General features: G+C 38.6%; 1 protein-coding gene across 2 annotated transcripts; it reads left to right on the top strand.

Moving 5' to 3' along the window:
* The first annotated feature begins 1170 nt into the window (after window positions 1-1170).
* On the top strand, window positions 1171-13742 carry nufip2 (nuclear FMR1 interacting protein 2). 2 transcript variants are annotated; one of them, XM_041800979.1, is made up of 4 exons: window positions 1171-1585; window positions 4437-6131; window positions 7288-7320; window positions 8389-13742. In XM_041800979.1, the coding sequence occupies exons 1-4, from the start codon at window positions 1420-1422 to the stop codon at window positions 8439-8441; spliced, it is 1947 nt and encodes a 648-aa protein (XP_041656913.1). In that variant the 5' UTR covers window positions 1171-1419; the 3' UTR covers window positions 8442-13742. The 2 variants fall into 2 exon arrangements, with proteins under 2 accessions (XP_041656913.1, XP_041656914.1); XM_041800980.1 differs by having other exon boundaries at window positions 1173-1567; window positions 8389-13741.
* The last annotated feature ends 690 nt before the right edge of the window (window positions 13743-14432 follow it).

Genomic DNA, 14432 nt, shown 5'->3' with positions numbered 1-14432 from the left:
CAAGGCAGTTTTTTTTTTTTTTTTTTTTTTTTGAGACCCAAAAGCTGGTTGCAGAGCAGTTTTCAGCAGGTTGCAACTATGTCTGTGAAAAAAAATGGTTGCAAAAGTCTTGAAGTCCTTATTGGACATGCATCGATACCTTTAATGTTACCCTGTTTAACTGTGAAATTGGGAAAATTTAAATGTTTGAGCAATACTTTCAACTAATGTATCTCATCTTCTTGCAATAAATGGCTACTTTTCCCACAATAATGAAGTAATTTCACAAGTTCTCTTGAAAACTGCTAAAAATTACCACATAATGATGGGGAAAGAGGACATAAAATGTGTCAGTTTTGTCCCTTCTCTTTTTTTATGTCAGGTGTTTTTGGTCCAATCATGCTCTAAACTGCAACATATTCAATTCACCAAACATTCTTTGTTGAAATTCTTTTGGAAACTTGGGTCGCAATCTGTCATAAAACTGGTGGATATCCATCTTAATTGTGATATCTGCCTAATTTTACTTTCCTAAAACTGCTGATTCATTGTGCCTTATTTTTCTGAAAACCTTAGAATGACTCAGTATATCTCTGTGAATATTTTGAAGTAGCAAATGTACAGAGTCATTTCCAAGTTTGCTCTTTTGATACCTACCCAAAGGCAGCAGGTTCAGGCATTTAGATTACAATATAGAAATAGTTCTTATAGCTGAAAGCCCTGTTTTGCATTTTTATATCAGACATTTCAATGTTAATTCAAGTCTTTTTAATAGTCAGATCTTATCCTGTGGGCTTTACCTATAAAATAATTTGTACTTTTAGGTGGAAAAATGTTTTTATGAGCACATATATTTGGATTAAACTAGGTAAATAATATTGAACTGTTAATAAACATTATTTGGCTCCCTTCATTGCAACTATATGGTACAGCACATCCTCAGAAAGTTAAGGTATTTTAATTTCACAAGTGGTAAAATACTTACAGGGAGCAAGAAAACTTTCAATACAATAAATCTGCATTAACTTTCCATTTTGGGAGTGGGGTTTGTCTCCCCAGGACCCTTCAGAAAGTGTCCACTGGCTGGAGACGTGGCAGCGCCTCTGGTCATATGATTTTAGCACATACGCGAACCCCACCCCGTTATTGCCCACCGTGAGAAGACTTTTTTAATGTCCCTTGTCTGTTATTTTATTCCGTAGCTTCAGTTAAAAAATCAACCCGAATCTTGCAAAGTCCTGCAAAACGTTTTCTGCATAAGTCAGCTCAAATAGACTTTAGTGGCGGTGACCACCCAAAACAGTGCCATTTTTAGACGTTTACTGCTGACGTTTACAGAGGCTTCAAATAGCTTCCGTTTTACTCTGGTAGTGATTGGACTGTTCTGTACTTACCCAGAGCTAACATAGTGGCTGAACAAGTCCGACATTCTACACTTCAATGGAGGAACAGCCCAAAGATCGGGCACAAGACAGGCAATATCACCACCACGGAGAGGACAGAAGCTCAATTCAACATACTACTTGTCTAAAAAATGATCAGAGCCACTTCCAGCGCCAGCATCAGGAAACGCAGACGAAGAAAACAGGTTGGGCCATCCGGAAAAGTGAGCTAACGCTTGCTAGCCTTAGTCAGCTAATGTCAACGAGCCGACTAGCATTTGCTAACTAACGTTAAGTCCGCCGTGGTTGTCGATTTAGCCTGCCAATAAACTGTTTATTCAAACTATATCCTGTATGTATAGATAATCAAACAATGATTGCACCAATGGAAAGTTAACAACGTACACCGACATTTAGATGCTGTCGGGGCTGAAAACCAGCCGTTAAGGTAGCTAGCGAGTTGGCTAGCAGACGTTGCGTGACAGTTGTCGCTGGTGGTGGTTTGACATATCGGGGATTGACCTTGTGCGCCGGTTTCACCACCCATTTTTCTGTTGCAATTGTAGCTTTATCATTTCATTTTACCCAGCTCTATCAATATGTTGTTATTTAATCGTTTTGTATGCATGGCGTGTCGCCTTCAGCTGTAGACAAAGCTTTATTCATTTCGGCATGCCTGTGTCCAGTTTTGGAAAACGAGCCGGCTCCACTGGAATGTTCTGAGCTGCCATTTCCTGTCGGCCATGTTGTAATATCACTGCGAGCTAATGCTACACTTACCAGGCTGGTCAAGATTTTTGCACAGCCACGATTATTTGGCGAACTGGCATGTCATTCTTGACTTTTGCCGACTCACGTTGCCTGTCTTGGCCGACTATCTTGTGTCTCAATCAAGTATTCGTTCGAGCCAGGGCGTGTTATTGGCAAACGAGTCGATGGCTAGTTGACATTAGCTACCGCTAGCTTCCTCTGACAGGCCTGTTGCATGTTGTCCAGTCAGCGTGAAGCCACGCATCTATTTGATTATAACCACTTGAATAAATGTTTGCTGCAGCTGAAAGGACACTGTCTTGAGTTAGATATGTTATCACGTCAGCCAACGAACAATCGAGAACCTCTCTCTTTATGGTAAGGGGAGCGACGCTGTGTGCAGAAGCCTATGTGTGCTGTACCCTCAGACATGAGGGGCTGCCCCATTTAATGAGAAGCCCCACGTTGACACAGCAGCCCCCATGCTTTAATGTAATGTAATGTGAAGACCTGTGTATGTAGGGGTGGGAATTGGTGAGATTTTATTGACATCGATGCCATTTTATGATTCTTCTTATTGAATTATTATTTTTTTATTGATCTCCTTATCCATGCCTTTATGTGAAAAGTAGACTATGAGTTATCACTGTTAACAACTCAAATTTCATTGAGTCTCGTTTTCTCTGAACACTAAATATAATGTATGCTACCTTCGGTGAGAGTCACTGACAAGCACACTTCAATTACTGGCTATAATAAAGAGTTCTGATGACCAAAAATTTTAAACATGAAATGTTCGGGAGGAGAACATGCTAAAATATACAATATTCTCATTTTTGTTGGAAATGTGTTAGTCAAAAGAAACTGCTGTCTGGATCTTCAATCTCTGAACTTGAATTAGAATGCAATACTGGTGCTCCTTTCTTTGAAAGATAAAACCTTAAATATAAAACTAGTCTCCGGATCCTGAATCTAAAAATCTTGTATAAAATTGTTAGTTTTTGTGAAAAAAATGCATGTCTTGCATGAAATCACTGTTTGGCAGTCACTGTTCATCACGCTGTTGGTTTCATTTTTTGGGAAATGAATCCACACTTTTAACTGCATTAGCAGAGCACTGATAAGGGATTTGTTAAAATTAAATGTAAATAATGTTGATGGATTGAACCAATTGGAACCGGTTCTCAACTGGAACTGGTTCTCGATTCCCATCCCTATGTGTGGCAGTGTGATAGTGTGATAATAATTATTACAGATATTTAGGCAGTGTGCGTATATTTCATTGATGCGACTGTGAGCCCTCCTATCACATCTGGCATCAACTGTTCAGATTGTATATCTTTATAAGTATAACATGCTCGTAATTGTTTGTTGTAAATACTATTAGTAGCATGTTTATGATGCAGTCTCGCTACGTCATTTAATATCTTTCTTAGTAACAGTGACTTGTGTACTAATATATAACAAAATGTTACCTATGAGTACATTGGATGAATTTTCATTCATTTTGTGGTTTTTAGTTTTGCATGTCAAACCCCTTCTAAAGTCTATATGGTCAACAGAGTTCAAGCTAGTTTTGGTAATTCTTGCTTTATTTTTATTTGTTTCACATTGATACAGAAATTAACACGTTTTATGACATTTAGGGATGGGTGCTGAATTCGGTACTCTTACAGGCACCGACCGAATTCATTCGGTACTACCGAGTACCAATTCACGTAAAATCAAACTGTACTATGGTTTGGTACCTAAATGCATCCTTGTGACTGCAAGAGAGTGGAAGAGTAGTCAATTTCAACTTATTCTCCCTACATGGACCCCAACACACATTTTTCCAAGAAGGGAAATTAGAGGAGTAGGAGGTAGTGGGCTGGGTTTTCATTTGTGCAATATAAAGAAAAAACACAGGGTAGTTATAGTAGTTTAGGTTTTCCATGTTGGAGTAATTTTTTAAAACACTTTTTTAAAACACTGATATTTGATAGTGTTTTGATATTGAAAATTCAGAAGTTTTAAGGTTATATAACATTTATTTTTGCATTTTGTTCACACTCAAAAGTACCGAAAATTGAGTACCGGTATTGGTTCACAGGTACCGGGAATTGGTACCGTACCGGTTCAAAGGCGAAAGGTACCCATCCCTAATGACATTCACTAATCCTTATTCTCTCCCCAAGTAAATTCTCAAACATTTAATATAATGCATCAAAATATTTTCTTGTGTAGGTCTTATATTAATTTTATAGAAAATTAGAACAGCTTCAGTTAAAATTGTTTAATTTGTTTGATAAGCTCTGTATCGACTAATTTTGTTTTCCCTTTCAGGCAATAAGAAAGTAAACGTCAGTGAGGAAGAGACGGACAAGAATCCACATCTGTCTGATACTGTTGGTATGTCACATCCCTCCAACAGCAATGGTAACAGACACACAAGTAGTACAAATGTGAAGCAGAAGTCATCACAAAAGCTGCACACGACTGTTGCCAAAGTGAGCAGCAAAGGACTGGACCATAAGAAGAGTATGGACCTTAAAAATGACAAGGACAAGGCCCTGGAGTTGAATCATTATGAGGGCCAACCCTTGGATAAGAAAGACTCTGTGTTGCTTCAAAATGGCATTGTAAACTGTGGTTTAATTACAAATGGTTATTCTAGCAAGGACAATGATGGCAGCGGCTCTGAAGGTGGATACACTACTCCGAAGAAACGCAAGGCCAGATGCAACAACACCAAGAACTCTGATAATGTGATAAGAGAAAAGGAGAAAGACATGCAGCAGGGCAACACTACGCAGGATCATGGGGCTTTTAATCTTGAATCAAGCGAGAAGGCAGTGACTTCCAGACTTGATGGCTTTAGAGCTGCCAGTAAAGCAGAAGCTCAGTCTACAGCTAAGCGGGCTGCTGCTTCTGAGGCTTCAATGGGTGAATCTCAGAGGAAAAACTCTGATAGCAAAACTGTTGGCACCTTTGGTAAAAAGACTGAGGACAGGCACAAAGCCAAGCTTTCCTCACCTTCAAAAGAGGACTCATGGACTTTGTTCAAGCCCCCTCCAGTATTTCCTGTGGACAATAGCAGTGCTAAAATTGTTCCCAAGATCAGTTATGCAAGTAAAGTAAAAGAAAACCTCAACAAAGTAGCTCAAGGTGGAGGAGAGGCACTGCCTCCTCCTGTTAGACTGTCACAGGTTCCAATGTCTGCTATGAAAACTATCACCTCAGCTAGCTTTACTAATGGCCCTGTTTCTGGAAATGGAAACGGCTGCCCATCAGTGGGTACCTTTTTTGCTCCTGCTGCTAGTAGTATTCCACCAGCCCCATCCATCCCAAGTGGCGAGAATGTAGCATCTCCTTTGGAAAGTAACTGTAGCTCTACAACAAGTCCTGTAGATGGAGAAGCATACGAGCTTAGAAAGTGTACTCGTTTAATTTACTCTTTAAATATGCAACCTGTGCTCCCTAGTGCTCGTCATCTTGACCCGCCGGCTGCTCAGACAAATCAGAAAGCCTTGGGAGATATCTTCCAGAATCAGTGGGGGCTCTCCTTCATCAATGAGCCCAACTTGGGGCCTGAGGGAGGAAATGGTCAGGTGTCTGCAGAGGACAAAACTACTGTGGTCACACCTCAAAGCGAGTGTCAGGCTGGAACAGCCAAAGTTGCCCAGCCCTGCTTCGACGTTAGCCCATCATTCATGGAGCCTGTCATGTTGGCTCAGGACCCAGAGAAAAGGACTTGTGCTCCTTGCAATGTATCTAATGTTTGTTCTTCTGCTTGTGTGATGACTGAGGAGGAGAACAAGCTGCCGCCATGTGGCCAGGAAAAGACAAAAGCTGAGGGCAAGTGTGCAGGTTCTGCTGTGTCGGCCCCAAGTAAAGACAACGGTGCTAAGCCTGCACAGGGCCAGCTAACCACTCTGTTGTTTGGCTCATCTAAAGAGCAGGTCCACTCTAAAGACATTGGCAGAAGGTGTAGCTGGGGATCCTTTGATGTTAAAGCTGCTGTCACTTATCACACTAAAGGTAATTTTGTCTTTTATATTTTTTTCATAAAGCTGTGTTCCAATCTGAGTTGAAATCCTCAAGATTTTATCTGCTGGCTGCTTTGGTGACACCAGTGGTTATTGGTGGTAACAGTAAGTGGGTTTAAAGTACAGCTAACAGGTTATGAGTAGCTACTTTGTTTTATTTATAGAAGACGCATCTTGTGTATCTGGTTATTGTGAAACAAAACAAACTCTCAGTGTGTAAAAAAAAAAAAAAAAAAAATCAGTGTAAGAACTGAAACTGCTGTCTGATTTTAGAACATTTTCACAACAGCATGACACCTTGACTTTTGGCTACGTTGACACTGCAGGCCTTAACGCTCAATTCTGATCTTTTGCCCAGATCAGATTTTTTTGTCTGGCTGTTCACACTTTCGTCCATTTCCTAAAGATCAGATAAGAATCTGATTTGGTACCACATATGAATGTGGCCCTACTCTGATATGAAAAGATAAGATTCAAAAAGTCTTGTGCTGTTCACACTGTCAGAAAAAAGTCAGATATGAGTCACGTATGAGCAGAAAAGCTAATTTGAGTCCCTTTTAACTGCAGTGTGAGCGTAGCCTTTAAGAGACTCTAATTTGTTGACTCTAATGCTTTATTTACTACCTCAGTTTTTCTACCTAAATTATTCTACAAAAATAAAATGTGTTTTTGAACCAATTTTGTAAACAGTGGCCATAGTTTTGGGAGCTTTTGCTTCTACAGGCCAGTGTCTCAACATTTGATTACTGATAGTGTAAATTTGTATTTGCATTTATTTATGACCACTTTAATTTAAAATGTGGGAAGAGTTGATAACAATGACGCAAAAAATGATTGAGATAAATTGCCATCAGTAATGCTGGATTATTTGCTGCATTATTTACTGTAAAAATTCAGTGCAAGCATGACATACTCCCTGAAAACTATGTTTACAGAATTATGGTAATTGCACAATGTATATGAAATGTTAAATTACAAAAAGTTTTATCGGTTGAGTTTTAGTTGCTTTAAGATAATATAACTTCAGATCTTAAGATCTGAATTGCCAAATACATAAGTCTGACCTTTAACATTTCTGCATTGTATTTTCTTAATTGTCATAACCAGTTGACAGGATTTTAAATTAACATGCCTGTCCTTCCTTACAGAAATGGAATCCGTTTTCACCCTGCAAAAACAAGGTAAACTAACTAATTTGGTGCGATGTTACCTAAGTCTTTTATTAAAAATTTTTTGGGCAGTTTTGTTTTTTCTCATCAAGAGTCACACCAAGAAGTTTAAGAATATGTTGTACAAGTTAGAGAGGCAAATTATGAAACTTTTTATTTTAAACATTCATTTATTCCATTCATTGCATGCACAGAACAGCTTTTCTTGGACTCTCTTACTCGGAGTGTTTATAACATGTAACGCTTTATCCACAAAAATGCACTTTATATGCCTGAGTATATAAGCAGTTAGTCAATATCTAAACATGAAGGATCTAAACATAGCTGTGTACATGAATTACTCAATTTAAATGTTTAGATTTGATCTATGTCAGGTTGTACATAGTCCAGCTATGTTGCCCAGATAAATAAGTATTAATATTTTCATCAGTTGGCTTACTTAGATTATAATTTACTTGTTTCAAATAGCCCCAATTATGTGTAGCCATCTTCATGCTACAAATCCTCCGAGGACCTGCATGTGAATAAAACTCAGCTCTAGTTGTTGCATATGGCCGCATGCTCACAAAGGCTCTATTAAAGCTCTGAACATGCCTCTGGAGGACAGATTGCTTTCTATCGCGGACTAACATCCCATAACAGTAAATCCTTGTTGAACAAAAGGCCACATTTGTTTTATCTCTAAACAGTGGAAACATAAGCAACCCGAGGTAATCGCCAACAGAGAGTGTTAGAATTACTGAGAGAGACATACTGCCGGTGTACGATCCTCTGGTACTGCAGCCGTGCCAGCTGGCAAGTGAAAGACAGCAATCGTTTCAGACAGGCTGTGGATATCAACACAAACATGAGTTCAGGAATGTTTGATGATATGTTAGCTTAAAATTCAACCACGAGCAATTATCAAATGCAGCATTGTTAAGTCAGGGGTTACTATCAATGAAAGTAACATTCTGTGTAGCATGAGTAAACTATGTTACAATAAATGTTGCCTTTAGATTTGAATCAGGACTATCTGTGACTTTTACAACATGATATTTTGAATACTCTAACCTTTGTCTTCTCTCCTGTCTGTTGTAGATCCAAAAAGAGTAGTGGTTTATGATGAGACCAAGGATGGACCTGATCAGTGAGGCAGATGCTCTACAGTACTTACCTTCTTCTCCTCTGGGTGCTGCGGTTATCTACCTTGGAAATCATAAACCCTGTTGGACAAATAAAGTGACAACTGTGAAAACATTGATAGTATAGCATGTCAGATTTTCCTTGGAAATCGCGGGTGGAATAACAGACTCCCTCGGGGGCATCAGACAACGCACGCACACTTTTGAGGGACGTTAACGGAGTTGATCGGTGCCTCTCCAACATGTTAAAACTTGCAAACTTTGGAGCTGTGATTGTGGCTTGTCTCATGGCTCTTTAGGATGATGTTCAACAAAGGAAGGTGTCATGGATTGCACCTCCCTAAGCCTTTATCCTGTTGAACTGCGGCAGCCGTCAGTCTGACTATGGGATGCCTCAGTCATTTTCTTTCTTCACGCATTCAAATGAGTTCATTGTAGATACGTTAGACGTTATACATACACACGTGTGTGTGCAAGCTTGAATTCATCGTGGAGTAAAGCAGAACACACTTTGCAAAGAATGCCTTGAAGTTGTGGACTGAAGATCGTCGATGTCCTGTTAAACTGTAAGTTAAGTGGAAGCTCGTAGGTGAGGCCCCATCCAGGAAGGGTGAACCTTGTCTTAAATCCTTTAGGGGAAATCAGAGCCCTAAAATTAAACGCTTGCTTTTCCTTTTTACCGTTTTGTCCGACCTAACGTGACGAGTGTTAATCCGCACTGCAGTATGACCCCAGAGCACAGCTAAAGAAGTGCCCTATTTGAAGGAAAGCTCCGCCCCTTCATTTCATCCTTTATTACAGGTGCGCTAAAGATTTAAAAATCAGGTCTCTGCTAAAGGCGAAACCTTTATATGTCAAAGCTTTTCATACATTTCATGCACACTGTTAATGTCAGTGGAGACTTCTCCTAAATTCAGATTCATAGACCTTTCTAATACATGAATCATGAGTTTAGGACTACGCGAGTGACATTTATAAGCGAGATAACCAACAAGGTCTTCTGCATTTTGTTCTAATTGTTGAGCAGTAAGACTCAGGATGTTCATACAGATTCTTTTGCCTGCATCTCTGTCTGTGTAAAAACTGTTCAATTCCTCTTGTCAAAGGAACATGTGTTGCATTTTACAGCTTCGATTTCTTTTATTTTCTGACTCAGCGTTGGGTCTTTATTTTTCTGTCTTTACTGTCTTATGGCATTATATTTCCTGCATGTTTACTGGTGGAAATGAACGAGTTGGAGGTCGCTCTTCATGGCCACACAAAGATAACAGTAACACAACAACATACAATTGCAATACTAATCTAGGTTCCCCCTCTGACTAGCCACTTTGTGGAAACTGTTGAAATGTGAAGATGAGTTGTACTTTTTATGTTTTACTGTTTATAACATTTAACATTTTGCAAAGCAGTGTGCAATAACACCGTGTGATCCATACGCCGTGTGAAAAATGGGTTATATGGAGCTACAAAATCATCACCTGAGATGCTGGTGTGGCCTGCAGTTTGTTTTCTTTATAAGATAGTTGCACAAACTAAGTGCAAAAGAGCTCATGCTAAAAGATCTAATTAAGTCTAGAGAGCCCAAAATTAGCTTAAACTGCTAACTGGCCATTCGTGACACTCATTTTCATCACCACTTCCAAATCAGAACCGGTTTATTCAGCGCAACAAAGGAACTGTCCAGGCTTCTGTTATCTAGATGATATGATTTGGTTAACGTGTGGATTAACAGCACTTTATGTAAACTAATTGCTTTTATCTTTTAATTGCTAGAGAGAGATCTATATGTACTGACAAGAAATACTCCTCGAAAGAATGGCTCTGGGCTGTTACTTTTCAGAAAAAAAATAATAAATACAGAATTATTAAATGTAACTCAGGTAGTGTTGATAAAGCCATGACTATGTTAAATATTGTTTTTGCCAAATGTCCCCTGTCCTATAATGTTGGATTGGAATTCTATTATATAGAGTCTCATATGATGTTATGACAAAACACCAAATACGAACTCGTGAGGGAAAACCGTCATGGCATGCCTGGTGCTGTCATTGATCATTTTGAGCTCTTCAAACTTTTTTCGCTTTCTTTCCCCCTTTTTTTGACAAAAAAAGCACATTACTCCACATTTTAGTAACCTAGACTGTAATTTTCTTGCAATCATTGATGGTTGATTTTCCTCCCTCGTGTTCACAATGAAGCACCTCTTGCTTCTTTTATTATTGCTGTTCCTGTCGGGGTCGAGCTGTTTTTCAAGTACACTTCTCTTCACTGTGTCCTGATTAGACAGCACTGCAGAAAGAAGCCCTAACTGCAGCCCGACATTTCACTTCCATGTCTAATCTCAGTCCGCTCGCTGGTATTTAAAGATGCTTTGTTTTGGCTTCCATTGTACAGCGTGTGATGGATGAGTGTATTATCAGATGCTGCCCTCTGAAAAAGAACAATTGTGTCGGATGTGGTCAATGAGGAAGTGAGGGTGTTTAAGGAGATATCACCCGTCAGCATTTGGACTGTTTTTTTCTGTGTTCTTGTAAGGATTAATATTTGATCTGTCATGAAGTTACAAAAAGAGTTTGTTTGTTTGCCCTTAATTCACACAAAGTGACATAATCGCATCAACTAAATGCCAAATTTATCAATCAGCAGCAACGCATCTTTAGGCTCTAAATGTTAAACAGGGTGATCAAATGGAGTAGTTTGTGATGTTACTGTAGTCTTATGACCTTTTTAAGATATTTTAACTTCGTCATGTTTTAAAGAGGAGGATCCTGCACAGGGAAATCAGAGAATCTCCATTCTCCTGCCCCAAGGCTCCTCTTTTTTTCAAGCACTTATTACAGCAAAAAGGCTATGTGGAATATGCATCTTTAAAGAGAGAACTATTATTAGCATTGTAGCCTGCATACCAAAAACAGGTTCTTGAAGCTGAGTAGATGGTTAATCAGCGATTGGAGGGAGAAGGGGGGGTTTGAGTGACTGACTGTTGGTGTGTTGAGACAGAAACGCCTGATCATGTGGAGTTTTACATTTCCACCTCCTCAGGATGTGCAATCACCTCAAGGATGCTAATGCAGGCTTCCAGGTTTTCAAGTTTGGCCTCGTCATTTCGTGAGTGTGTGTGTGTGTAGCGAGTTCTTCCTATTATATGCAAGTTCCTCATATATTTCAATCCCCGCCCCCCCTTGCCATCTCCCCTTGTTGTTTCATGTTCAGGTGCCTGTGTGGAAAAAAAAAATACTTTTACAGCAATTTTGATTGTTTAAAATCTGCTTCTAGCATTATATCCGTGCCATTTTTTTCTTTTTGTAACATTTGCAACGCTGTTCAAGTTCTAATCCTAATTTCTTCTTTTTTGAGCGACATGGACGCAACTGAAAGCGATGAGCGTTTTTTTTAAGTGTTTTGATGAGGTTTTGAAATATTTCATGGCTTGTGATGAGGTGTGCGTGACCTGAAGCCAAAATCAGTTTGAATGGGACGGATGACAAGCTGCTTGCTGGTGTGGAAACTGGTGGCAGTCCAGTGTCGATAATGTCTGAAGTAGCACATAATTGATTTAACAAATTGATGTTTTAACACGTTTAAAAGCATCTTTTCTTTTTTATTTTTGAGTTATAACCTAATTTATCCATAGATGCACACGTAGGATGAGACTAAAAGGAATAAATGATAAAGAGAATCACAACGTCTCATTTTTGAGGAGTTTTAGATGATTTTAGTTACTGATTAAGACTGATGTAGACCCCAATAACACCCATGTTAATATATTTTCCAGCAGATTTTATACAAATGACTTTTAATTCATTTCTTCAGATAGTTGTGATGGAGCATCCCAGAGTTCCTATTAATATATTTTTTATTTGTAGTGATCAAGTTGTGAGGGGGAGGGAGGTGTTAACATGTGGTTCAACAACTCTGGATCTGCTTATTTCGCCAAAGGTACACTACTCAGATATTCAGCTACTGAAAGGCAAACGCACAGACAGACAGACAAAGGGGGATGGGGCGTTGTTGATGATGTCATATCCAGCTCCCTGACATCATGCTGGGCTTGAAGTGAAGAAGAGTCACTACTGTAGCAGCTGAATGTCACTTTGAGGGTGTTATTTTAAGGTGCGATGGAGGAGGAATCTTAAAAAACAAAATACCGAAAGTGCTGCTTCTTCATCCAGTAATCAATCGTCTGTAATGGGAAATGCTGGACTCGGTGTTTGTGCTCGACTTTAAAAAAAAAAAAAAAAAAAAGTCCCTCCTTTAAACGGCCTCTTGTGGAAATGTGTTAATTTTGGGGGCTTTTATTTTCTTTTTCTTCAATGACACATGAGAGGTACAGTGTTAATGATCCCTTCTATGGGAAGACAACGTGTCTTTACAGGACTGAGTCATGAAAAGAGAGGATCAGATGTGCCGAGTCATCTTTGTTTTGTTTATCTGTCATCTCAAATGGCTGTTGTGCTTCTTAATGCTTTTTTTTTTAATCTGTTCCTTTTATCATTTTTGCATCTTAAGCCCCCCTAAAAAATGAGGCAATAGCGTTTCTTTCTCAAATGTCTTACAGGTTGACATTTTTAAGTGAGCAGTCTGATTTATTTAATTATTGTTTTGGATTTAACAAAAGTGTCACATTACAATGTTTTTTTTTTTTTTTAAAGCATGATAATAACCCTCAAATTCCAAACAATGTAATAGTCAATTAAAAAAAAGAAAAACCTCCAGTGTTCACAATTTTAGTTTCCATTAAAATGTCAAATTTTCATGAAGAAATCTTTGTCCTGAGTTGTGGTTCTTTTTTTCCTGTCATCTCTGATTCTGATGCTGTTTCTCTAAGTCCGGTCCTACAGATGCGAGGCAAGAGAATTTGGAGCAGGCTGCCAAGTTTGCGCGATTACATCATTGGAAAGGTAGTGCCCATATACAATGGCAGAAATTTAAGTGGAGATGGTATTAACAACAGTGTGGTCTAATATGCGATCATATATATATATGTTGGCGATTTGGTAACGATGTGTATTGCATTAATACTGGACAGCGTTGCGATTAGATCAAGATATAATACATAAATTGCATTAAGAGTCTGCTTCCTTGGTTATCAAGGAAAGGCAGAGAATTAACTCAAAACATGAATATTAAGTAGCATAGAAAAATTACAATACCTTAAGTTTTTACAATACTGCTTTCAAAACAGTGCAGTAGTGGCACTATTGTAAACTTAAAGGCATTGCATTGCAGATATTTTTGCAAACTTTTCAAGTACTACTTAAAATTAATTGCACCCTTTTATGCAATTATGTCATTAGCCTGACATTGTGATTGGGATTAAATTAATTATGCAGCACTAGCTGACTGTCATCTCATGGCAATAGCTGACTGTCATCTCAGTTCATTTAGAAATAAGATGCTATTATTGTGACATTATTAGATTCCATGTCAGCCATGGGCCCTTAAAATCATTTTATTTTTCTCCCCAGTTCAGAGCTTCCACTACCTCAAACAAATTCAAAATCTTAACACACTTTTGACTTTCTTAAAAACAAACAAACAAACAAAAAAACGTGTTGAACATTGTGCAAGCTTGAAGGCTTAGGGTTTTAAAAGTTTTTTATTTTCACAATGTTTGCTACAGGCAGCAGCATGGTACACTTAGAAACACAATACCTGGCTGTTTTCTTTTTTAGAATAAGGGGGTATTTAAAAATTATTCTACATGATGACTGCATCAACAAAAAGCTGTATTTCACATTCAGTTCTAAACTTTGGTATTATTAAAGTGATCCAGTTTTGGGATTGGTTGTATGGGTTGAAATGTTTAGAAATTCCTTACCCACATTTTCTGTATGATTGTGTTTCAACTTTTCCTTTCATGACCCCAATACAAGATTTGAACATTTGTATTTTTTTTTTTTTTTAAGATTCCAGCCAATTGTGTCTCAAGTGATTATAATATAGAGACACCTGTGTCTGGGAGGTCCAGTCACTGGTAAATCAATATTCCTGGCTACC

The sequence above is a fragment of the Cheilinus undulatus genome, linkage group 12 (assembly GCF_018320785.1).
Source record: "Cheilinus undulatus linkage group 12, ASM1832078v1, whole genome shotgun sequence".
Lineage (NCBI taxonomy): Eukaryota > Metazoa > Chordata > Actinopteri > Labriformes > Labridae > Cheilinus > Cheilinus undulatus.
Note: the sequence above shows the minus strand (reverse complement) of the source record. Positions and strands in the feature narration are given on the sequence as shown.